The sequence below is a fragment of the Ambystoma mexicanum genome, chromosome 11 (assembly GCF_040938575.1).
Source record: "Ambystoma mexicanum isolate Mex_15411 chromosome 11, UKY_AmexF1_1, whole genome shotgun sequence".
Lineage (NCBI taxonomy): Eukaryota > Metazoa > Chordata > Amphibia > Caudata > Ambystomatidae > Ambystoma > Ambystoma mexicanum.
The window spans coordinates 1,370,094,117-1,370,121,658 of record NC_090934.1 but is presented as its reverse complement, the minus strand read 5'-3'; the positions used below and the strand labels follow the sequence as shown (position 1 = coordinate 1,370,121,658).

Here is a 27,542-nt window from a genome sequence, read left to right as displayed (position 1 = left end):
TAAAAGCAAATAGTGTTTCATATAAGGCCACACTATAGCTCACTCACCACAGTCTGATTTAGTATGTACAAAAAGAAACTGAAAACTGTAAAATTGTTAAAGTAGTAATAGGGCAGTTTCTTTTAATTTTTTTATTTATTGTGCCTTCAGTTTATATTCCGTTAAGAACAAACTTTTGCACATTTAATATAACAAAAAATACAAAATCACATTTATCAATCCAAATAATGATTCCAAATGTTAAAGGCCGCTGGGTTGAATACAGGAGTCACTGCTTATTAAGGCTGCCCAAAATTGGTCCCTGCTTATATTACCTATTAAGTGCACAAATCCCACATATCCTTCACTATACAGTAAGTTCAAGGCTGGACAAGATGTCAATAAGTGTCTGCTGGTCTCAACTTCCCTAGCACATGTCACCTTGTTCGGTTTTGGCCCACTTGTTCATATATTCCTTTATCTCTAATATATTGAATCAGAGTTGCATTGTGAATCTTCTGAGGGCAGGGTTGGACAGTTTCAATAAGTAACTTCGACATTGACCCTTCTCAAAGGCCTGCTGAGAGCATTCTCTACATCTACTAAGGCTGCTCAAATCTGTCTATTGCCTTAACGATGTCTGACTCAGACATTTTCCTTTTTATAATGATAGACAGTCCGGTCGCTCACGTATTATGCCCATGTTGTATGGTAGGCAAGGTCTTTTGAGACCCCCTCCCTTCCATTCTAACCCCATGTGCTGGTTATGATTTGTCCACCAGCAACCCATGCGCCTGTGTCCAGGGATGCGGGATGGCTGCGGGACGACCCATATGCATGCACACATTGACCAGAAAGCTGATCCCAGACTCCATTTTGTGCCACAACCAGGCTCTATTTTGTACATGGTACCACAGGCCTCATAGACAAAGGTTGCCTGCAGAGCTGCAACTCTCCCCTCGAGAATCACGCACAGCAAGCCTGTCATCTCCCTCAGCCTCCTCCCCTCTGCGTCCCTGCAGAAGGCCTGTTCCCACGGGAGACTTGGCGCAAACAAGCTACATGACAAACACTATCTTTCACCTTCCGCAGTCCATCACTGACCTGTGGATGACCGAGCAAAGGCTTGGGTTTAAGGAAAACAATCCATCTCCACAAACATGCCCCGTCCCCTTGCAGACTCCACATTTATGACATACACTGTGGATAAACCCCCCCCAACCTTGTTCTCTTTTTGAAGTAACAGATATAGATTATACACCTGTGTGCCACCCTGGTCCATCCATACTGTTAATCCCTCTGTGAAGGTTATACATCCTGTCATGTAGGTGTATATTAAGGGGCTAAATTCAGAAAATGAAACAAGAAGATCCTCTCCTATTTTTGAATGCACATGAAGCTATTGGTCATATGTCTAAGCCCTATACTGTTGAACGAATCTTGTCTTTTGAAAAACACACACTGATGTATATTTTGATTTACTTGTTTGATGCAATACAAGGTACACACTCCAAATGTTCACTTTACTTTTCAAATATACGTGTGTTCACAAATATGATCAAATTGCATACTGATCCAAATGTATATAATGCAATACGGTAAAGTTACAAGACTGTTGTAGATAGAATTTACTTTGTAACATGGTACTCATGGTAAACGTAAACGTGTAACCTATACAATGTTTATAAGCTTGCATATTGTTTGATGTACCTAATCCTACCTCGCATTCTAAATGATGTGCATGCAACCCAGTAAAGTAGACGAGCTAGAAGCCACAGGGCCCTCTCTCCCTTCTTCTGCAGCGCCGCGTATTCAGCCGCCACCTTCCTCCTGCCTCAGGTCAGGCTGACAACTAAAGGCCCCTTATTTCATAGACAATGTGATGCGGTAACTAACCTTTCACCATAAAACTCGTCTCACACCCAGAGACCTTGGTTAAAAGAAATACAGGCAACAAGCCTCTGACCCCACTGCCTTTTTGATGTAACGGCTATGTGCCCTCTGACCAGATAGTATCCAAGCTCACCCCAACCCTGACTGACCATGGTGGCAGTATATTTACTCTTGTACTAACATACTATAAAGATGTCCCTGACCAGATCTAACAAAGCAGAATGATAGAGGTACCCCTGACATGTGCCCCCTTATAGAGTTCCTGAACTCTTTAAGCAGCACCTTTATTGTATAGTGTTTTTATGATGATGAGATAAGAGCACCCAGAGTTATGTGCCATTTCTCTTGTGATGTTAGATTAACAATTTGTATGATTTACAGGGGATTATGAATGATAATGAACACTGAATGAGTATGTGTGGCCACAAGGGCAAATGTCAGTACAGCCAAGATGTAACAATTCAAACATCTCCTCATCCAACACTCCACCCCGATGAGCCCAGTTGACCTCCAAGCAATGCCGTAACACCACGTGGAGCCTCACCAATCCTGGAGCTTCAACCCTATGGAGCTTATACTGCTTTACTCCTTTTGCCCAATCTCATCGATTCATGTAATCCCTAGTCCCCACGTCATATGCGATGAGGTTTTGTAACAAAATGTAGATGTTTTCTGATGTGTGGCAGAGCACTCAGAGTTTGCAGAGTTCTCTGCTTGCCCTATTTTGGTTTTGGATAAACTTACTTTTTACCTTCACCCGCACTTGGTCTTGGTCTCATTCCCTCCTGGGGTGTGCCCATTATTGACTCTCATTGGGGAGCGTTTGTTGTATTTTTGGGGACGCCCACTTTCAATGTTAAGGCCTAGTTTTGACAGCAGGTCTTCCATAAAGGCGTGGAGGTCTTTAACAAAGTTATTAGGACAGCTTTTGGTCAAATCTTTGCCTAGCAATCGAAGTAGGTGGTTTGTACTCCGTTCCATCTTGTCCATTTTAAGATAAAGCAGTATCCTTTTGAGTGCCAAGCTTGAGGATAAGGGCTGCAGGCCATCCTCCAAACGCAGAGCCTCCACTGGGATACCTCCCGGCATATTCATAATGGAGTGAAAGTTTTGCCTCCAATTTATTAAGCCAGCCAATTTCCCGGGTTGGCAGGATCTCAAGTGCAAACAAAATGGCGGGACATATGCTTGTCTTGTAAATGTGTATAAAACCTTTGAGGGAAGTTTCATCCTCGGCAACCCCCCTTCCCTTTCCCACCCTCCCCACTCCCCCAGCTGCTATGCAAACATGAATGTGTCTGGTATAAGGATGCAACATTATTAGGCCTGTCTATGATTGAGCTGCAGAAGCAATTCTTTTCATCCACTCTACAGAATATTTAAAAAGTATTGTTGCAATGCACATTATTTGTTTAAGGATCTCTGGGATATTCATGTATACCTAGGAGCCATTACCATGCCAGGGGATTCTCACTTACCTAAGGCCATGAAGGCGTTTAGTACCAATGCTAAAGAAGCGACCTGCATAGGTGAGATACGTTACACCTGAAACAATATGTCTGTGACATTGGGTCTACCTGTTATTTAGAAGAAAGGCTGCAAACCATGCCTCGGAAATTACTGACTCTGACCAAATCTTGATCGAATGGTCCAAAGGAAACCTAAAAATATTGAGACAACAAACATAATCAGGGGTGTGGCAAAGGGCTTTTATGGCAAATCCGTAAGCCTCTTGGTCCCTTGTCTGATCAGGTGACCAGGCCTACAGCTCTGCAGAGTAAAGACAAACTGGCAGAGAGGAAATGCTAGAGCTGAATATAGTGTGTTATGCCTCCATGTTGCAGAGTTGCGAAGTTCATGCCCGAGTGAGTCCCCGTGGAGTCCCCGCTTTGCCGCTACACGCTGCTGCAGTCTGCTCTGCTCTGCTCTGGATATTTACTTTACTTCGCCGGACTACAACGCCCAGCAGGCTTTGTGCTGGTTCCCTGGTGGAGGCGGGCCTACATAAGCCCCGATCTGCGCGCACCGCGCGCGCGCACCCGAGTGAGTCCCCGTGGAGTCCCCGCTTTGCCGCTACACGCTGCTGCAGTCTGCTCTGCTCTGCTCTGGATATTTACTTTACTTCGCCGGACTACAACGCCCAGCAGGCTTTGTGCTGGTTCCCTGGTGGAGGCGGGCCTACATAAGCCCCGATCCGCGCGCACCGCGCGCGCGCACCCGAGTGAGTCCCCGTGGAGTCCCCGCTTCGCCGCGGCGTCCGGGAGTCCACGGGGCTCTTGCTTTCCTTTTTCGTTTCTCCTTTTCTCTCTTATTCTTAAACGGTAGAGCATTCTACCACACAGTCTGTTCTGGTCAAAAAACGTGTGTCGTTATATTTAAAGTATGACCACTAAAAGAAACAAAATCTATCGTCTTACAACCGATATGCCTACGAACACACGGCTTCGAATAATGTCAGAAACACAGCCTTTGCTGGTTGCGTCGGCGGTCGAAAGACTTCCACCAAGTCCTGCAACAAATACCTGTTCCACGCCTGTCCAAAACTTTGCTCAAATCAAATGCAAATCAAAGGAAAAAATGAAAAAACCACCGATGGATAATGCTGACATTCGGAAATATGGCTTCGGGGCGCAGTGTGGAACGTCTACCGCAGTACCCCTGACTAATCAGATGGTAACTGTTGCGCATGTTAATGATATTATTGATATGGTACCAACTAACTCTGAAATAGGTAGTGGGGGCGAGCGGGTGCTTATATCAGATGACAACCTGAATTTAAAAGAGACATTGGAAACCTCTAAAATGCCTGCCTCTATGTCAGACAGTATGCTTTTAAAAAATGCCTTGTCTGGTGACGTGCAACCTGGAGCTGTTGCTACACTTGAAAAACCAAGTGAACTAACAAATGCTCTAGAGAATAACAACTCGGATTGCTCGGCTAGAGCAGAGGGCTCTAAATTATCACAATCTCCAGATAGGTCACAATCAGGACGATGGAACATATCGACTCTGGAGGTATCATTCATACCACCAACTCCACGAAGATCGAATAATAATCTTACGAGTCTTGAAAGATCTCTCACTAATCACAAATCAGAAAATCTGACTTTGGAAGTCATGAATATAGCATTAATGGCTCTTGCGAAGCTCTTTGAATCAGTGGATAGCACCTTAAAGTGCCTCACTGCTAATGTTAAAACTCTTGAAAATAATCAAACCAAACTATTATCAGAGATGTCCTTTTTACATGATGATATTAATGTAAAAATAAATAATGTCACTCATTTACAACAAAAAATAGCCGAGTCTCTGGCCCAGAAGCCGAGTTGTACATTAAAAGAAAGTGTGATTGGGACCTGTATAAGCACTCAAACTATAGAAGACCCAGATTGTCAAATCGTAGAAATTATTATGGACTCTCAAATTTGTCTTGAATCACACAAATCCAGTGTTCCACACTCTTCCAAGACAGCGGTTCCCTTCGTACCAGGTATCATAGTAGAAAAAATGGCACCCCAAGAACCTGTCATATTACCCTCCATTGAATGTTCTTCAGCACAAAAAGATAAGAATAAAGAACTAGAATGCACTCAAACACACAAAATGACCTACTCTGTCTTTGATAAAAAAACTATCAATGAAGTGAATGAGAATCTCTCAAAAAAGAAGAGCTCTAACCAAACGGCTGCAAAAAAAACAAAAAATATGAAAACTGTAAAAGCAACAGCCACTCCATCTATCAAACAATTTGTCAATAATATCACAAGGGCGAATTCTAGATCAACAACAGCAGCGAACCTCATAACTAAGAAATATGTTGCTCTAGCAAAATCTAAGAAGCCAAAAAACATCGTCAGCACTCAGTCAGTGGGAATGATCATGGATCACCCCCCATTGAACGATCTGATCACATTAGCAGAGACTGAAAGCTTATCTCTTAGAACTCAAAATAAACACGCCTGTGTGCCTTCGAGAACCACTGTTGAAAAAACAAATGCGGTGAGTGTACCAGATACAAAAGTGACAGATGTAGTTGCATCTTCAAGAAAAGCATTAAGGGAGGAAATTGATTTATATCTGGAGACACGTAAATTTGACCCCCCAGTCTTTCCAATCATAACTAATGGTCCAGCAAAATTTTCGACTCTCAATTCTCCGGATCCTACACCCTATGCGATGCCTAGTGAATCAATAAAGCCATCAGTAAAACGAGTATCGTTTGCTGACCCATTGCCATATGATGATGAGAAAACAACACGAGAGGGGTCTGTTAATAATAACATATCACAGTCAGATCTAAATGAAATTAAAGAGTCCATTGCACGCCTATGGATGTTAAATTCCAAAGCTCAAATACAAAACTATCCAAAAGATGATAAATTTAAAAAACAATCAAACCTACATCAATTCGCTAACCAAGACCCAAAGCTCACTTCTGGTAAACCAACACAGTCTGGCAGAAGCCAGCAAACAAAAGTAGAAAATAGACACTCCTTGCTTTTAATGGCACGAGAAGATCTAACTACATCATACAACATGAATCGACAAAGCATTCTCAGACTTTTCTCGGATGTGAAATCCTTGCGAGAGATCGACTCTAATGATATTGATCAGATTGAATTCCCCCGCAGTGAGGATTTAACAACAGTCCTTATATGGTGTCGGTCTCTAATTATTCATAACATCATTTGGGCTGCCCGGAACGAACTATTTGATTTAGGATTTGTACTCTCACGCAATAACAAAGATGAAGGACCTATCAAATCTTGCTTGAAGTCTACCCATAGATTTCAACCATACATCTCTAAACATAGAAATGAAACTGATACACCTATGTACAAGAACTCAAATGTCATTACTAGAGTATAACTAGATCGAAATAGGGAGCAGAGTGATTTGTCGGTGCTAAGTTGGAACACTCGAGGTTTCTCTCATTTTATTAACAACCCTGAGAGCATACTGAGTGATTATGATTTGGTTTTTTTACAAGAGACTTGGCTGTCCACTGCACCAACTTGGAACAATTACGATATACTACTTGAGCCAGCTTTGTGTGCTTTGAGAGGTAGACCCATGTCAGGTCTGCTTACTGCATCGAATGCGCTAGCAAATATCCACCTTTCTCCATTGCCTCCTAGCAACCCGTTCATCCAATGCTCCTATATTTCGGTTAGTTCTCTCAAAATTGCTTGTATTAATGTTTATTGGAATCCAATGGGCATTACAACTGCCAAGTTTTTGAAAGATATAACAGATGTCCTGGAAAATGTTATGCTTGTGCGAGAAATTGTATACTTTGTTATTGCAGGTGACTTGAATTTGCATCTTCTTAACAAAGAAACTTTAAAAGATCTTGAGCGTATAAGATTATGGAACAAATTCATGAAGACATGGAATTTAATTATGCTGAATGGCACAAGTGCAGCGGATTCACCTCCATTACCGACATGGCATAGCCAAAAACAGTCAGCAATTATTGATTTTATCTTTGTTTCCAGAAATCTATTCGCGCACACTACTGATTTTGCCATCAAGTCATCACAATACAGTGACCACTGTCCATTAACATTTAAGATCAGGCTGACCCCAGCACCGATTGTAGAAACTCAATCACTGATGGGCAAATACGAAACCAATAACTCTCTAAATCGATTAAAATGGTCTCACGAATCCTTAACATGCTATCGTGACCATATAAGATCTTATGTAGAAATCTCTCAAATGTCAGTAGAATCATATAGATTGGTCCCTTTTGATCTTATGCAATTATATGCCACAAAACAAAACATTAAACAAAAGCCTGCTCAACCTTATGACAATGCCATTCGAACTAGGAAAGCTCTATTTAGAACACAAAAGCGACAAGCTCTCAAACTAGCCCCATCTTTAAAGACCCACACATTAAGAGCTATCAAAACTGCATATAGAAATTGGATGAAAGAATACAAAATAACAAAGCAACAAAAAGAAGGAGAAGCTTTGTTAGACCAGATTAAGAACAAAAATACAGCACAAATTTGGCAATTCCTAAACTCAGTAACTAATGCATCGCAAGAATCATCTCATATAAATGGAGTGTCGGAAAACGATTGGTGCAATCATTTTTCATCCATATATCTTGCTTCAACCGTAAGCGAGCCCTCGGACATGATAATGTCACCTTTTACTTTAAAATTTGATCAAGATGACATTTTTTATTATATTAACAAATCAAGCATGTCACTGGCTCCTGGGCCTGATGGACTCTCGAACGCAGTCTTAAAGAAACATATCGATATGTGGGCACCAATTCTGTACTCACTTTTTCAATTAATCATATACCTTCAAAAAATTCCAAGTTCCTGGACACATTCTATCATTGTCCCTATTTATAAAAAAGGAGATAGGCAAAATCCCTTGAGCAAAATCCCTTGAGCTATCGACCTATTGCCTTATTAGATGTACCGGGAAAAATTTTCTGTAGGCTAATATTGCGTGATCTGAACAACTGGTCTCTCCAGTATAAGCGTAGAGACCCGTTTCAATCGGGTTTTGTAGCAGGTCTCGGAACAGCTATTAATCTGACCATTCTTAATGCAATTAAACAATCCTATGCCATGCGAAAGCAACCCTTATATGTTGCATTTGTGGACTTCCGCATGGCATTTGATTCCGTTGACCGAGTACGTCTCCTGAGGAAATTGGCGCATTACGGTTGCCCAGGGAGACTGTTAAAAATCGTGAGTTTGCTACACTCTAACACTTCTGTCCAGGTGAAACTTAATTTAGAGGGCCTGTTGTCTAAATCTATTCCAACTGAGAGGGGGCTCAAGCAAGGATGCATACTTGCCTCTACTCTTTTCAATCTATTTTTGCTTGATTTGGCGGATGATCTCGCGGCGGCACAATCTGATCCCCCAAAGTTAGGAAATCAAGCTGTTGCTTGGCTTCTGTATGCTGACGATCTAGTCCTCATTTCCCAAACTCCCAGTGGGCTTCAACACTTATTAAATGTCCTCGACCTTTATGTGACGAAAAATAACCTCACAGTGAATGAACATAAGACACAAATTATTATCCTTGGGAAACCAAAGTTGTCTCTAGGGACTAAATATACATGGTCGATATGCAATAAAAAAACTACAGATCGTGAACGAATATAAATATCTAGGAGTATATTTTAACAACTTTGCCTCAGAAAATGCACTGGAGACAATAATTCAAACCAAACTAACAGGTTTAATTTCACAGGCCAGAATAATTCATGCAAGATTTGGTAAGTTTACTTGCATTCCGATTATGAAATTTTACCAGCAAAAGGTAATACCTGTTCTTATATATGGTATGGAATCTCTACTCCCACGAACTCTCAAATTCTGGAATAGTATTGAAGCAAAATTTTGGAAACGTGTATTTGGACTCCCCAAGTCCACACCGAACATGTTACTGAGGTTTGAACTTGGCCTGCTGTCCATTCATGTTCAAGTCACATGGAAAATGTGCATCCTTCTAAGAAAATGTCTTATGGGGATAAACAAGCGAGATAGCCTTGCCATCTTAGCAAATTACCTTTTATTCTCCGCTCATTTATTCCCACAAAGATGGAGAACACATGTCATGAATGCCCTTGTTGAAGCACATATATCAATTGATCTATTGATTGCAAATCCGAATCGAGCAAAGACTAAAATGTATCAGACCGATTGGATAACCACTCAAGAAAAATGCCTAAGACTAAAAGACTTTAATAGATCTCTCTTTGGTCACAAGGAATTTGGTAGTATGGCTGAATATCTCACTAAATGTCCATCTGTAAATTTAAGAACGAAAATCTTGCGCTTGCGATTTAATCTATGGCCAGTCAATGAAATTTTGGTAAGACGTGGTGTGGTCACAAAGAAGCAGAGCCATTGTCGGTTTTGTAATGATAAATCTCAAACAGAAACGCTTGTTCATATCATTGTGCAATGCAATGCCTTTGTTCCACATCGATTTAAACTGATGAAAGAAATGACACGAGAACATGTCAGTCGATCCTATGATGAAATATGGTATGAAATTTTCAGTGCAAGAAAAATATCGATCATCATTGCTGCCATACAATTACTTGACATAGCATTTCCTTATGCAAAAAAAATTTCCTAAAAAGTTGTATCCTTTTTATACTTGAAAAAGAGGGAAAAATATTTATTTGTAATTTTAAAGTTTCTGTTGTTTCTTTTTTATATGCTGTAACTAAATGTTGATTTTATTTGTTTATCTATAAAAAATGAAAATTTGTAAAGTTGTATTAACAACTAAGTCAAATAAAAAAAAAAAAAAAAAAAAAGAAGTTCATGCCTAAGGCCCCAGCTGTTCTTCTAGAGCTCTACCCAAAGGCTGAAGAACGATGCTGAGGAGTGAGAGGAGCAAGTAGGAATTGACGAATCAGACAAGGAGCTGGTGCCTTCTGAGAAAGAGCAAAAAGAGGTGGTAAGAATGTGTCTGAGCACCAACAATGCTGTGAGAGTGAAAGAGAGCAAAGCACCTAATGAGAGATGTGGGGCCATCCCCCTGTACCCTAGTGCTATGATGCTGAGAGGAAGTCAACAAGACATGTATGTTGGGAGTTGCAGTCCAATCACTCACCAACATGATGCAAGGTGCACTGCGATAGAGAAAGAGACCAATGAGAACGGTTTGTTGGAAGTGTGGGTCTAAAACTTTGCACAGGAATAATGTGGTACTAGAGAACCAATGAAATTGTCAGTTGAAATGCCCCCAACTCCACAATGTGGGTGGGAATGGGGAAGAAAAAGAAAAAATATCAAAGAACTTGAGGTATACAATTGGGAAAGGTTTCTTACTTTGACTTGAAGGTAAAACAATGTTTCTTTACGTCATTTGTGACTATCATTGGCAGTAAACCCCCCACAGGAGGTAACTGCCCTCTTTCAATAGCAGTTAATCTCAGACATTTCAAAGAGGTCTAGTACCTTAAAGGCGAGTTGACAGACCATTGGTGTCTGCATATGGTTCCAGTTATTAGAATGTAATGCTTTCAAGGACGTTTATAGTAAGAATTGGGCGTTAGCAATAGGCCTGCAACTTGACTAAGGTTGGGAGTACTTCCACTGAAGGGAGTCACAAGGCCCATTTGAGAAGGCCTAAACCATAGCCCTCTTACAGGAAAGTATCTGAGCCAAGAGTGAGATCATCCAGCGGTAGCAGGGGGTTAGACATGACTAGGAGCAAGTCATTTGTGTATGACTCAAAGTTAGGTTTCTTTGAATGTCTCAGCTATACTGGGTAAATAATCGCCAAGGGAGGATGTTAGGTGATACACTTCACCAGCCCAACTGTTAGGACAAAATGATTTTACACTACAGGGTTCACAGATATTTCCGGAGCTGTAAAGTACAAACATTAAAAATAAATCACATTAAAACACATCGTGGAAAAAGCCTCATGAGGCTGACACAAAAAGGCTTTTTTCACGAGGTGTTTTAATGTGTTTTTTAAATGTTTTTAAGTGTTGTATTTTGATTAAAATATGTGAATGATTGCATCTCTGTCTGATATATTTTATGACATTGTACTGGCGAATTTTGTAACTAATCACACCTTAGACACATGAAGCCGGGAAGCTGTTTTTGTGGATTTTCTTGTGTACACATGGCCAATCCCTCCCTCCAACTCTGAGAATGATTCCTGTAGATTTGGAGCAACACAATTGAAATCCCCCGCAAAAATAATCAGAGAAGAGGGGTACAATCCATACCATTTGTGTACTCTCTCTTCTACAACACACACAATGTCAGTGATATCGTCCAGCAGAGGGGTTCAAATAAATGTTCACAATTAAGATTTTAACTGTCATACTTCCCACTCCCATACTCGCACTTACCGTGAGGAAGGCATTGGAAGACCCAATTCGCTTGACTGCCACATGAGGTCGATTTTTAATGGCAGTCAGAAGGCCTCCAAACGGCTACCCCCTCCACTAGTTCCTAGCATTCTGGGCTTCGGCGCCATAGCCATCAACACAAGAAGCTTCTACTAACCATGTTTCCTGAAGTAGTATGTTATCCTGAAGTATTATGTTACCATAGTCGTTCAGAAATATTGTCCTTTCATGATTAAGGAAGCTATTGAAGCCCCTGGATTCCAAGAGCATGGAAAGACCTTATTATTAGTTGAATCCTGGTCATGTGCCGTATATATGAACACAATTTACTGCAGGCAGCCCGGTCTAATCTCCAGTGGGTCCCCTATCTGTGTTCGCTTGTACATTTCTTGAGCCACCAGCATTGATTCTACACTTTATGGTAAAATCCATACCACTGCAACCACTTTGCACATGCCCACTTCTACTGCTTTTTATACACATTCCTGAACTACTAATCCCCCTTCTTTTTCCTCCTGTGCCTTTATGACTCCCTTCATCAAAGAGATCCATTAAATCGATAGCAAATGTTCTAATCACTCCCTAGCCTGAGATAGATCTAAGGAGGGTCAGTACCTTACTATGATTGAGGGGAATATTTATTATCAGTTGAGAAAATCGACTCTAAGGTCACAACACCAGACAGGACATACCCCGTATCTGAGAAAGTATTGGCCTGTACATTCTCTTTGCCTCACAATCTGTTGGCCCCTGCCTTCTTCCTCTACTTCTAAAATCCCAGCATCAGTACTACTTCCAGGCACAATGCATTGTGTTGAAAGGTCTTTTTTGCCTTGGGCACCCTCATATTGAGTGTCAAAAACCTATGATTAACCATAAGAACATAACTAGAGGATCGATCATTGTCATGGACACATTTCGACACTCCTTCCCCATTGCCACAAGCGCCCTCTGGTTCATTATGACACACGTCAACCATTGGGTTAGGAGCAGGACAGCATCCCACATTAAGAGCCAATTGGCTAGACCCATCCTTCTGTTCTGGACTCAGCCTGCCCGCCTCACTGTGTTTATTTGTCATTTTAGAATGGTCAATCAGTTCATCTAAAAGGGCCTGGGAGATGTTTTTTCCTGCTGGGCTTCCCGTGTATAGCCTTAATCCAAATTGGTGACTCGCACTGTTCTTGCGCACAGTACATGCGTTCCTTATTCAATGCACCCTTGGAATCGGCACTTTGCAATGCAATGGCCTGCCTGGTCTCCTTGACTTTTAATGAGTCCTTTAGGTGTGATAATGCTAATTTCAATTTGGCCAAGGAGCCAGTGTGCCCCAGGACTTTGAGACTGATTTTATCATATAGACGCACTAGTGCTTGCAGTACAAGGTTTAAGGATGTTATTGCAACTCTATTATGTGAGGACTCCGTAAACACAGTGTCTTCCCCCTGAAAAGGGGGATAAACTGCAATGCCTTCCCTACTTTGATCAATGTCTTTGGAATCATCTAACCCTTCTCTTCCTTCATCCGAAAAAAGGAGATTAGGTGATATATTCAGCCTTTGCTGTATGGAGCCTAGCTCCCTAATGTCGCTGTCATCTAATGAAGTAGTAACCCCAACTGCTTGTAATACTATTCTGGCACCTGGTGACCTGCTTACCTTCATGTTCCAGATCCATGGCTCGCAACTGTACATCCATACTGCACTGTACGGTCTCCCAGGGAAGTGTCTGTGTTCGGTTCACCACCTCACTATTAAGTTTTTGGAAAGCCACTCAGTGATTTTTATTACAGGGAGTGGGAGGTTCATTTCTCCTTCCAGATTGGGAATTGAGGTAGTGACCTCTTGGTCCAATGGAGTCACCTAACATTGTAGGTGGTACCACTTATTTCTTCCTTTCATAGTTACTAGCACGCTCTGTGTCGGATCTCTTTGCAGCCAACCAGCAGACGGAACTACAGCCATAGAGACTCAGAGATTAGTAAATGATGTTACCATCAGGAGACAGGCTTCTAATTTACTGTAAGCTCCCCATTACACCTCTCACGTGCTTCAAACGCCACAACGGCTCTTGTCTCCACGGCACTCCGCTTCCAGTGGGTGCATTTTGAAAGACCCAGAGACAACAATAATGTATTATATTACCAGACGCAATATAACTCACACAACTCAGCTGCTGGAATCACTGCCTATCTCGCAATTGCAATGATGAGCGCAGAGCTCAAAGGACAAAATGCCCCAGTCACTGCACGCTCATCCCAGACCAAGCCCCTTGTCCCAAGAGGCACGTGTTATTTTATTTTGGTGAGTGTAATTCACCTGTGGACCTCAGCACCCACTGCCTTTAACAGTCTAGGCTAGGTTGGGCTGGGTGGCTGAGCGTGCTAAGCCACATCCAATTTACCTACCGCTGACACATGGCCAACAGCCTGCAGCGCGAGTCCAGACACCAGGCAAAGCAAGGCATAGCTGATTTCCCGGAGCCGGCTGGAGGGTTGGCGAACTGCAGGTTTACTCCCCTTCCCCCTAGTTGGCCCCCCACGCTCTAATTGTGTGTTCTCCTTCACTGCCACTGCAGGAATCGCAAGGAAAGAACCTAGATACGTCAATGAGCAGTCAAGCCACACCTACAGTCTGCTGCATATGGCGCTTCCAACAACTCCTTTCAAATATTACAATTCTGATACCAACTAGTTTGCGAGTACGGAATTTATTGAATGTTTTTTTAGAAAGGTGCCAACCACAGGCAGCGCCCTAATGTAGATAGAATTAAGGAAGGAAATAATTGCAAAAAAGCTATCAGTTTGTTTATTTCTTTTAATATTGTATTTGTACTTTTCAAATGTGTCTTTAAGTTCCCATCCTTCTTTAGACCTTTTCATTTTCCTTCTGTCTGTGGATGTTTTTTTCTGCTTTCCTTCTGCCTTCCTTTTCTCTTTCACTCAAATAACCTTGTTTTTGTTTGATCCTTTTTTCAATCGCTCTTCTATTACTTTATTCCATGTTGCTCTCTTCATCCCTTCTTCATTTCAATCTTGTGTCCTTTTAATTGCATTCCTCATTCCGCCTTTCCTTTACTGCACCCTTCTTTCATTCCACCTGTCCACCTTTCTTTACTTCTTCCCTTCCTCCATTCGTTCAGTCTTATCCCTTGCTTCAATCATCTCTCTCTTCATCATTCTATACTTTATTCCTTCATAACATACTTAATTCTGTATTTCCTTCAATCTAGATTTCCTTCCTTTGTTTTAACTTTCCATCACTCCCGATTTCCTTTCTCCACTCATTCCTTGTTAGTGTTTTCATACTTTGTATCCATCCCTTCTTTATCTTGCCCCCATTCTTTCGTCCCCACCATTTATCCGCACCATATAGTGCTCTCCCATATACCACTGGTGATTAGTTGATATTTTAAAATAATGATTCATGACAATGTTCCTTTAATTGGACTGAAAGCAAACATTGTCGAAAGTGACCCTAAAGATGGTGACCCAGTCAAAAAAATGCTAACAATAGCCTTTCACACACTATTACAATACAAGCAATTAGCGTGATAACGTGATCCAAATTCTGATTATCAATAATAAAAGGGAGGCAGGATAAAGTCCTTGCCGCCACTAACTTTCATTCAACGCAAAGTACGTTACTCTTTTTTCGAAAAAGCTCTTTATTTGAAAGCTTCTCGGCAAACTGGTATTTCCTAAATGTTGAGAAGAGGATCACATTTCAGATTACAGCTAAGGAATGCTTGGCCCCTGGCAACTCACATGGACAATTCCTGAACTGCCTTCAGGAGGAATGCCGAAACCTTGACATGGCTAATTGGATTCGTTTGCACTGCGTCTACTGCATACATTTTAAAACAAAACTCATTTTGCTTGACATTACATATCCAACGCCAGGCTTTAAGCAATTAACAGTGCGACAAAGGTTAACGCTCTTCTATGTTTGGGTCAGGTAAACACACGGTTCGACCTGGACTTTTGTTCCTTCCTAGCGAATACACTTTCCCATGGGAAGCGTGAATATGCGAAACATTGCAATTGACAGGACCTTGGGAGTTGGGACGGGCTCAAGAACAGTAGCCTGGAGCTCACACGGACATGTTGAAAGGTGGATGGAGTGCGAAGGGCATGCCTCAAAAATCGCAAGAGCCCCAGGACCCAAACACTGCAAGAGAAGGAGAACGCAGGAAATACCATAACATAGTTTGTATTCAGTTTTGCTGAGAAACCGTTGTGAAGTATACGGCAGTGGTATTCAAACTTGTTATGCTGACCACCCCCCAATAAAAATATGATTTTCGTCCCCTCCTCCAGGCTAGAACTGCTTAAATTGTCTATTAAAAGCAGTCACCATAATCCCTTTTAAAGAGCCTGAATATCCAATGGGCCGTTTCCCCCAGTCCACTTAATGGGGAGGGGGCGGGACGGATGTAGTGGGCAAGGTTTCTTTTCACCGAGTAGTGCTAGCTTTAGAAGTGCGACTACGGACTCCCTGAACCTCCGGCTGACAGGCGCGTTGCTACAACTAGGCGCGCGCGCACGCGTGACCTCACGTTTTTTTTTTTTTTTTTTGGCTGCGCACCACACGCCTCTCCCCTCACGCTCCCTCGTGCCCACTTCAAAACGCAATTAGCGGTTACTGACGGCGCTAGAGACGTCCTCTGCGCAGTCCCATCCCCTTACCATTCTCCTCACTGGTCAAACTCGGCAGCAGCTCTCCCGGGGCCCTGAGCCATCTATCGGGCGTTTCCTGGGAGTGGCGGGGGTCGAAAGCCCGAGTAAAGGTTGCACGATCGACCACCTCCGCTCCGGCATCAGCGGAAGGTGAGTTTTTCATAATTGTGCGACTCCAGTCTGGCGGAGGACAGGACGACAGGGGTAGGGTATCACATGGCGGTGACGCTGTGACGCACGCGCTGGGCGGGGGCGCGCGCCTTGGCGGTGGGTGGTGTATCTGCAGTGGAAGGAGGCAGGCGCGGGAGAGTTCAACTATCAGCGCGGCTAAAGCAGCCGCTCATCCGATGAATGACAGATGCGTACAGGGGAAGCGATACATCACAAGGCACTGAAATTGAACAAAGTGACCGGTCACTCGTTTGGCAAACCAGCCATTGGCCGCACGTACCCAGCAATGATTGCCTCAGGAAACGAGTTATCCGCCGAGCGCTTCACTCCCCAAGCAACTCAGCACACGAATTAGCTCTTCGGGGACATAGCAGTTAATGCCTCAGGAAACGAGTTGACGGGGCAATCCCCACTGCAGCATGCGTCATTTTTATTGGGTGTATTCATAGTTTCCAACCTTTTGTGTACCCTAGGCGGGTGAAAACACCCGGTTTTCTTTTTGGCTGGTGAGAGCCGATAAAAGCGAATGGGCGTATATCGGTTTTGGCGGGTGACTGTTATGTATGGGTTCCACACGCTATGTATGTCACGTCATAGCGTGTGTAATCCAAGCTATAATGGTTCTGGAATGTAGCGATTCCAGAACCATTCTGTTTGCTTGCTTGCTTCACCTTGGAGGCAGCTCTCCGGGGGTTTATAAATAAACCTACGTTACAAATATGTCGGTCTCAGTGTACATACTTCATAACAGTGATACACGCCTAAAGCGGGAGAGTTGAGAGCTATGTGTATTTGTGAAAGCATAACTGGCGTACCTTCGTGCATTACGCTGCACGGCATAAAATAGACAGACACGGAGCTTCTTCACCCACGACCTGCTTTATTCGACTTACAACAAGGTCTGCCCAAACCCCGCCCTCCTATGTCACTTCCTACCCAGCCTCCCTATAACCGGGAACTCTTATGTCAACGTGACATACCCCCCAATTTAAACAGTCACCCAACAAGGTGGGGTGATAAACTTATACAGGAACATTGTTCACTAGGCCATCTCCTCAATGAGGCGGCAAGGCTTATTCCTGGCTCTCTGTGGCCGAGAGCTGAGTCTTTCAGTGGAGCCACTTGCACCCAAGTTCTCACAGCAGTCGCCTAAGCCCGACACTCCAAAGTCCTCTTGGTCTCCTTGATGTGGATCATCAGACATATAGTGAAGGGGTAGGCCCGCTCTCCCACTTAGTCGTTGGGACCTGGATAGAGGAACTTTCTTGAGATGGGATGAGTTCCGGGTGGCTGAGCGAGTGTTCCATTGGGCTGTGATCATGGACCCCTTCTTCTCCAATCACAATCAGAGGTTCCTCATGATATATTTTATTTGTATCGCACTCGTACACAAGTGTTTCAGCGCTTCATGACAGAAGGCGCTATGTTTGTGTGTTTGAGGCTGTCTTACTGCAACAATATCATCTACTTGCAGGTGAGGCTCTCTCTCCCTCCGCACATCTCGCCCGAACATTACCTCTGCTGGGGTTTTTCCAGTAGTGTTATGCGGGGTGCTTCAGTAGTCTCTCAGTTACTGATGCAGTACCTGTTCATAGGGTTGCCTGGCTACCTGCAAGGCCCTCTTTAGATTGTCCATGAACCTCTCAATCATGCCATTCGCCTAGGGCCACAACAGAGTGACTTTATGATGGTGAAACCCCATGTATTCACTGAATTTTGTGAAACTGTCCATTGAACGGGGGCCTGTTGTCTGTCATTATCCAGGGGACACAGTAAGCCGTGAAGATGCGGTCTAGCACTGGTATCACATGATGAGCGGCCGTCGACGATATAATTTGGGCTTCAGGATATCTGGAGTACTTGTCCATGATGGCCGTCTGGTAGTTCGGACATCCTCAATGGCTCCGGGTGTTTGTTGGCGTGAGGAGGCAACACGTGGAGCATAGTTTCAAGAGATCTTCCACCATGGTGTCTAGTTGTGGAAACCACACCTTCTGGCACAGCATGCGTTTCATAGAGACCACACCTCGATGACCTTCATGAGCAAACTCAACTAACTACCTTTCTTATCGGGGATGTCGGGATTACCACCTTGTGACCCTTCAACAGGAGGTTATCCTCCGAGAACACCAGTTCCTCTCTAACTTGTAAAAACGGCTCTACTTGGGAGGGGGGGCGTTAGTGAGCCCAACCAAGATGGCTGCAGGCCCGTGATGCTCTCCAGCACCTCATACATCCGGCATGTTATGGTCTCTGTGACGGTATTTATATTTAAGCTGCGACATCTGAAGCAGGAACACATTTGGTCCTCGTAGGAGGTTTCCTGGGTGAAATCGGCGTCAGAATGGCAGAGAACTAGCACAGTGAAGTTGCAGCTGGGATCCGCTCCGGAGAAGAGTGGGGGGAGGTGCAGCCCTGTTTGAAGCGTGGTGTGCCGGTGCTCTGTGTTGGCTGCCTGCGGCGAGTTTCACAAGTGTGGTGGGCACAGCGGGATACCCCGTATCGGACGACTGCTGCCTGGAGTGTGGAGCCTGCTGAGGCACCCCTTCACGGTGAGAGGTGGGGAGGAGGCGGACTGTGGAAGGGTGAGACGGCTTGACCCTGGACAGTTGGTGCGGTGTGTGCCTCGTCGGCCGCGGCGCTGGGTGGCTTGGACACCCTCTGGGGCTGGAGCGGTGTGACGCCATCCGCTCTAAGACGTCCCGAGCTGTGGACGGACGTCGCGGCTGAGCGACAGTAAGTGAGAGGGCTGGCTGTGCTCCTCGGCGGCCGGACACGCGAACATCTCGGAGGTGTGAGAAGGGAGGACTTACACCTAGAGCCATTGGAGAGGTCCTGAGATGGGAGGTGGGGGTGCTGCTCCGCTGGCCTCAGCCTGGATGGGACGCCTCCCCCTGGGGCCAATTCAGACGTTGTCTGTTTCAGCTCGCCGGTACAGGGAGCAGGGGGCCAGCCCTATAATCCGTCGGGGGGGACACTCTGGTTGAGATTTGGTGCGGCTATCCACCCATTGAATCAGCCCTAGAGAGCTGGGAAGCTGTTCACTGCTGCTGGTGCGGCACTGGATTAACTGGTGGCGGCGCTTTGGAGAGCAGTGCAGGCGTAGCGCAGCAATCTGTTCCACGCAATTGAGGGCTGTTTGCCCCTGGGATGGCAAGCTTTAGGGGCCCCTGGTGGCTGGTGCCCCGGGCAACACTTGATGCATATTGGGCCCCATACACCTGGAGTTGCTCGGTTTGGGTGTGCTGCGGGAGCGGTGGATAAACATTGTGGGTCAGTGGAGCATATCCCTGGTTCCTGAGTCTGATGTAGTGGACCCTGGTGTTGGACATAGGGTTCAGGCTCGGCCCCCCGGTGAGAAAGGGGGCGGGAGCTACGGGGGTGTAGTTGGCCCTGGTCAGCATATCCAGCAGTTCATCTCGGCGACCCGGTTATCTCACGGGCCATTTCTAAGTCAGGGAAGGGGGGTAAGCAGCAGTCGAAGTTGAACTTTGAGATGCCCACACAAGTCAAGAATTGTGGTACACTGAGCGATTCAGCTGCGTCGCATACCTCAGGGCCGGAGCCGGATCCTGCAACTGCTTTTCAGGACATTAAGGTTATGGTAATGCAGCTACAGTCAGGAAAACAATTTCTGGATGGTAAGCTGAACACTTTGACTTGCAAGGTGGACCCCATGCAGGTCCGTGTGGACAAACATGGGGAAAGATTGGACGAGGCGGGGGGGCTTCTGTCTGGAGTGGAGGATGTAGCAACCTCAGTCTCGGAAGAAATGTCTGTGGTCAGGAAGGCCCTGAAAGAACTCGGGGAGAAGCAGGAGGACATTGAATCGAGATCGCGTCAGAATAATATACAAATCGTTGGCTTATCTGAGTTGGAGGGCCAGAGGAACATGGAGACACTGGTGGAAGAAATCCTACAAGAAGCACTGGGACCTGAGGGCTTCTCCCCGTTATGCGTTGTTGAAAGAGCGCATAAGATCCCTAGTGGTCGGAGACCGATCCCGAGGGCCCCGCCTCGTCCACTGATTGCCCGGTTATTGAATTATCGGGATAGAGATGTGGCGCTCAGGAAAGCTAGAGAGAAGGGCACCGTGTCTTATAAAGGGGATGTAATGAAATTCTTCCCAGAATTTTCAGATAAGCTGCAAGCTGCCAGGAAAACCTTTCTGGAAGTCAAGAAGAGACTGAGAGACAGAGGCCTGAAATATGCAATGCTATTCCCGGCCAAGCTGCGGGTCGTACATGAAGGGAAGTCGCTGTTTTTCCAAACTCCGGAGGAGGCCTCCTCCTTTCTCGATATGCTGCCTGGGTCTCCCAGACCACGGATGAACGATGTCTGACCTGTTCAAGCATAGAAGGGTTTCTTGGGGTTGCGGCTGTCCTTGGTAGTTGGTGTTAAACCTACATGAAGAGACAATTATCCTGGAGTGGTGCAATGGAGGGTTGGGCTCGTAGCCGCCCCTTGAGCGAAAGCTGTTCGCAAATATGCTAATGGTAGTTGGGGAGCTGGAATGTTGGGGTCTCCGGTATGGGGGGGCGCTCTTGTTGGGGTTGGTAGGGGGACGGGTTTGGGGGGTAATTGCTGACAAGTTAGGGGGTTGTTGGTAGAATGGGGGGGCGGGAGGGAAGGCGGGGTATTTGGTGGTACATACAGAAGGTTTGGATGCATGTGGGGCTAAGTGGTGATGGGAATGTATGTGCTCAGACACCTTCGAATGGCAACAGTGAATCTTATGACCTGGAACGTCAGGGGCCTTAATAGCCTACCTAAATGTTGGAAGGTTCTGCAATATCTGGAACGGCATAAGGTGGGCTTGGCCTTTCTCCAGGAGACCCACTTGACAGTGGCTACTGAATCTAAGTTTGACAAGAGCTGGGGTGCCATAGGTACTTTTATTCCAGGGGTGTGTGCATTTTGGTGCATAGATCAGTGGGATTCCGACTGACCAAAATCCTGAAGGATCAAGAGGGCAGGGTCTTGGTGGTACAGGGGGTTATTCAGGGGAAGCTATACACACTAAAATGCAACTATGGTCCCAACCAGGACATGATAGTCTCTTGACTGGGTAGAGAGGCAATTGGGGGTACTTCCCGAAGGGGAAATTATATGGGCAGGAGATTTCAATTCGGTTTTGGACATTTCTCTGGATAGGGTGGGCAGTGCAGGGCGTCTAGGTAGTAGGCGCTCCACAAGAATTTGGGGCATGTTCCCAGTGTGGGATATTGAGGATATTTGGAGGGTGAGAAATACGCATTATTCTGCCCCGCACTTTTCGGCTGCTCGACTAGACTTTCCTGGTGTCTTGATCAATTATGGGTCGGTCCGTGGGGGTAGGTATTCTGGCCTGCACTCTTTCGGATCATGCTCCTGTTCTGTTATCTATCCGATCAGAAGGCTGAGATAGGGCGAGGCCTCCTTGGAGGTTTAAGAGTGAGGCGCTTACAGATGTCGTCTTCAGGGAGGAACTGGCGAAAGCTATAGATGTATATTTTGAGGTCAAGTTTTATGTGGGATAGGATAGCTCCTCAGCAGTATGGAGAAGGGCAGTCCCCGGGACGGTCGCTCGCGAGAGCTACTCGACTGGGTGGCCGGGAGAACAGGGTGACCGTGATTACGGATAAGAGGGGGGGTTGATCGAGGACATGGGGATAGTTCATGAATTCCAGGAATTTTTTAGCCAGTTGTAGTCCTCCCAATTGTCGGCGGCACAGGCGGATATAGAGGCTTTTCCTGACGATGTGGGGCTTTATTGGTGCTCCGAGGAGAAGAGAGAGTGGTTGAATAGGCCGGTGACGCTGGATGAGGTGGTTGAGACCATTAAATCACTACCGGGTGGAAAGTCCCCGGGTCCAGACGGCTTTACAGCCTCATTTTGGCTGGAAAACTGGCACCATATTTACTACGAATGTATCAGGAGGTGGTGTCTAAGGGCCGGCTACCAGATTCTCTTAGGTAAGCTGTGGTGGTCGTATTGTTGAAGCCGGGGAAACCAGAGGGAGACTGCTCCTCGTATCGCCCAATTTCGCTTATCAATCTTGATAATAAGATCTTGGCGAAAATCATAGTGATGAGGCTGGCACCGCTGGTGAGGGCTGATCAGGCAGAGTTCATTTCTGGTCAGTCGACCTGCGGAGGGTGTTTGGTCTGATGGCGGCATTACCAGCGGACGACCCGGTGGTGACGGTCCTATTGGACACCACCAAGGCATTTGATTCCGTCGAATGATTGTTTTTATTTACGGTTTTGCATAGGATGGGCTTGGGCAAGTTTTTTATCTCTTTGGTGTCACTACTATATACCAATCCGGTGGTGAGGGTGAATGGGCTGACCACTGAGGTATTACCGCTTGAGCGGGGGACGCGCCAGGGCTGTCTGTTGTCCCCCCTGCTATTCGCCCTGGCGATAGAGCCTTGGGCCGAAATGGTTAGGGAACTTCATCTACACCGAGGAGTTCAGCTGCATACTCGTAAAGTGGTAATATCGTTGTATGCTGATGATATGGTCCTGTTCATTCGCCATCCTGAATTTAACCTAGACCCGATTATGCTGGATCTTCAGCGATTTGGAGACCTCTCTGGGCTTAGGATAAATACCAGTAAGTAAGTCATCTTCCCATTGACGGGTGGGGCATCTCAATTTCGGGATATTTGGGGATTCCAATGGGACCTACTAAGCACTCGATACCTGGGAATCACTGTGGCGAGAGAGGAGGGGCTGGTGTATAGTGTGCACTACGGCGAGGCACTTAAATCGGCCAAACGGGCGATGCTGGGATGGACCTCACTCCCACTTAACTTATATGATAGGATCTCGGTGGTCAAGATGACTATTCTCCCCAAATGTTTGTACGTGTTTCTAAATGTGCCTATAAAAGGTACCTCAAAAATACTTCTGGGAGCTCCGTTCATCGATGGTGCACTTCATCTGGGCTGGTAAAAAGGCTCGGGTCTCTTGGGGGAAGCTTACAGCACCGGTTCGGGAGGGGGGTCTGGCATTGACAGATTTTGAGTTATACTCTATGGTGGCACAGGCTAGCTTCCTCAGGAATTGGAATGGGATGGCAGCAGAGCACAGACATTCGGAGATAGAGAGGTCACTCGCATCACCGGCGTTGCTATGTCGGTCATTCTAATGGCCCCGAGCCGCTCGCGGATTCCTCGAAACTTGGTGGAGCTTACATGTTGGGCCTGGTCCCTCCTGGAACATGCACCCTTCGGCAGTGTACTCTACTCACCGGAACTCCCGCCTATATTTATTCCTGGTGTTCCCCTGACTAGCGAGGCGCATTATGTAGCTACGATGAAACGGTTAGGTGTTAAGCTGGGGGACCTGTTTCCGGATGGGAAGTTCATCTCCATCGATCAGCTGAGGGAGAAAGGGGCCCTTTCGGCATTAAATGTGTTTCTGTACCATAGGCTGAGGGTGACGCTGCAGCGGCTGTTCCCATCTTTTCCCGAACCGCCCTCAGTGGCTGGGATGCTTGATAAGGTGATGGGGGGCGGAGGGGAGCATAGGGCAGCGGGTACTCTCTGAATTGGATGGAATGGCTCTGAAGGGCAGACCAGGTATTGGGACGTCATCAAAGGAGCTGTGGGAGAAGTCACTGGGAAGGGAAATACCTGCAGATGCATGGAAGTACTGTTGTGAGATGACCAAGAAGGGAGTGATCAACACAAACTTTAAGTTGATCCACTTTAAGTTTTTGCACCAATGTTATTACTCCCCGGCTCGGCTAAAAGATTACTTCCCTCAAAGGTCGGGGGCCTGGATCAGATGTGGGCAGGAGGCGGCGGGTTTTCTCCATGTGGCTTGGGAGTGTGAGGAGCTGGTGCAATTTTGGCAGCAGGTGTTTGTGGTGGTTGGAGATATTGCGGGACAACCGCTTACACCAGACCCCGTGTTGGCCTTATTGGGGTACACTGAGCAGATACCTAAGGGGACTAGGAAATTGATAGGTCTTCTCTTATTTCTGGCAAAACGTTGAGGGGCTATAGGGTGGGGTGGGAAGCGGAGTCCGACAGTTGCCCAATGGTCAAAGGACATATTGTATTGTAATGATATGGAGACTAGATGGGGTGTAATAAGAGGGAACTGTCGGGGCGACAGTCAGATATGGGATGCATATACGCTATACCTCCTCAAGCAGTCGAGGAGGGAGAGCCCTGAGTCCCCTGCTATGCAGGAATCCCCTACCCAGCCCAGCCTCCTGGTGGAATCTTTGCCCACTACCTGAGGCCCCTCTCAAGGACTATGGCAATTTGGACTATACGGCCTTGCTGGCATGGAGGATTAGGACTATGTGGACGCTGGGTTCGGACTTGATTGGATTAGGAGGGTTTGGATTAGGAGGGTTATCTATGGGACGTTGGTCTTGTCGTTAATGCAGCTCCTGGCTTGTGCTACCTTCAAGTGTGTACCAGGGTGCGGGGAGTGGGGGGATTTGGTTGATTGTGTTGTTAAGTGAAATGCCAATAAAGAAAGTATTTTTATTTTATTTATTTTTTTTTAAACGGCTCTACTTCCACCCATACATCTTCTGCTGCTACTCCCTCTCCTCCATTGGCCCGACAGGAGTCCTTCAAACATGAGGAGTCCGTCACATATGATCTGACATCCCGGGTCCGTCTCCACTGCTTGGGCCAGTTGAGCCGACTTGATACCTTCTGGTATGGCTTGCTGGATTAGATACCGGTCAGCCACCGATAGTTCAGGGGTGCATCCGGTTCTAGGTTGTCTGGAAAGGAAGTCAGCAGGGTTTTCTTCCTTCCCCGGCCGGTGTTCCGTTTCAAAGGAATAGTCCTGTAGCTGGAGCCCCCATCTCGCAATGCGAGGTGGTATGTTGGCTTGTGGATTTCCATATAAGAAAAGGAGTGCCTGATGGTCTGTTACCACCCGAAACAGCTTGCCATGAAGAAAAAGATGAAAGTTCGCAGGCCCAGACTACTGCCAGACTTTCTTTCTCAACCTGGGAATAGGCTTGCTAGCTGACTGATGGGCTCCTACTTGCGGAGGCAACGACGTGGGTCTGTGACGGGTCTTTAGGGTCTACCTGGGCCAGGGTGGCACCAAGTCCCACGGGACACACATCGACTGTCAGTTCTGTCTTCCTTTCAGGGTCATAGTAGTAGTAGGACATATTTCAGGGTCATAGTAGTAGTAGTAGTAGGACATATTTTCAGCTCTGGCAAGCCTTTCTCGAATGGTTTTGAAGGCTTTTTGGCATGTTTCCGACCAGTTGAACACTGCATTCTGTTTAGTCAGTGCTGTCAGGGGTTCACTGACTTTGGCGTATCTTGTGCAATAGCTAGTGAGGCCTAAAAAGGCCCTCGGTTCAGAGACATTGCCTGGGAGTACTGTTTCGCTTATCGCTGCCACCTTCTTGGGATCTGGTGTCATGCTGTTTTCTGAGAAGATGTGACCAAAGAAGCGCAAGGTCCCTTTCTTGAACTCGCATTTCTCTTGGTTGAGGGTGAGATTTACAGCTTCCAAGGCCTTGCATACCTTTTGCCAGGGTCTCGTCATGTTTACTGACATCAGTCCCGAGTACAAGGATGTTGTCACTGTAGTTTATACAGTTCGGGATGTGTTTTTATCACATTGTGAACCTCAGCTTGAAATATCTCTGCCGCCGAGGAGACACCGAAGCTCAGCCTTTTGCATTGGTACAATCCAAGGTGGGTGACTAACGTTGTGATGTTTCTGCTTTCCGGGCTTAGTACCAACTGATGATACCCTTTCTTTAAGTTCAGCTTTGAGAAGACCCTGACCCCATTCAAAAGATGTATCATGTCAGTGATGCCTCTCCCTTCGTATGGCCTGGTTGGGCCTCCTCATATCAACGCACAGCCTGATGGCGTCGGATCCTTTTTTAGGCACTGGTACAATGGACGATACCCAAGTGGCAGAAGTTTGTGTAGCTCGTCTTCCACCTTTTTTTGGATATTTACCGGTATGCCCCTGTAATGCTGTGCTACTGGGCGCTTTCATATCTATGTGCAGCGTCACTTGTCAGTTTCAGTTTTCCAATCCCTTTGAAGAGATTGGGATAGAGGTTGGTGATCATTGCTATGGGAGCTATGTATTAATGAACCATGATTTTGTATATATGTATGAGACCCATGTCAATGGCCGCCTTGAAACTAAGTACGCAGCCACTCTCATTTTCCATCACCAGCACGTGTATGGGCCCTCCCTTTTTTTTTCTTTTTTTCTTTTTTTTCTTTTCTTGTTCGTTGTAGCGGTACGACCCCTCGAATTGTCCTATGCACTTGAGCAATGTTTTGACTCCATAAGCATAAATGTCTACGGTGGCAGGGATAAGCTTCGGGCTTTGAGGTAGTTCCTTGAATATGTTCTTGCTGATTACATTCACTGTAGCCCCTTTGTCGATGAGGAACTCTGTGGTTCTTTCGTTGAGTTTTATGATTAATGTCGGACTGTGCTCTGTAGCCCTTGGATTGCCCAGCACGTAGACTAATGCTTTCTTCCTTTGTTCACTCCCTCATGAACTGATATCTGACTCAGACGGAGATTGCTCTATGAAATCAATGTTTCATTTCAAGTCTGTTTCATGACATGCATGCATGGTCTCACCTTTAGCCTGTTTGGTACTGTGAAACAGGTGACGCTTGTAATCCACGTATGGGTGTGGAGTGAAATATGCAGACAGAGCCTCTTTTAAATCCTGTATGGAGTCGATGCTGTCAGCTGGCATCTAATCAATGGTATCACATGTGGTAGGACCTACTGCAAGCTTAAGGAGACATTTCTGTCTGTTTTCTTCAATGGGCCCCGTGGCCCCCATGTACATTTCAAAATCCCTTATCCATCGGGCCCACCGCAGCCCCATGTTGCTTGTGTGTAGCCAAAGAATCTGGTAGCCTGTATGGGGCCTCTTCTGGTATCTGTGGCGCCTGGGCGTGTGCAGCCTGTCCTCCATCTTGTGCCGACATG

General features: G+C 45.8%; 1 protein-coding gene across 1 annotated transcript in view; it reads right to left on the bottom strand.

Moving 5' to 3' along the window:
* Window positions 1-16,652, bottom strand: part of TRPM7 (transient receptor potential cation channel subfamily M member 7) — a 2,599,208-nt gene extending 2,582,556 nt beyond the window's left edge. The window contains exon 1 of the mRNA XM_069624956.1: window positions 16,425-16,652. Within this exon, the coding sequence (XP_069481057.1) occupies window positions 16,425-16,427 (3 nt within the window). The 5' untranslated portion in view covers window positions 16,428-16,652. The remainder of the gene's footprint in view (window positions 1-16,424) is intronic.
* Window positions 16,653-27,542: the final 10,890 nt, after the last annotated feature.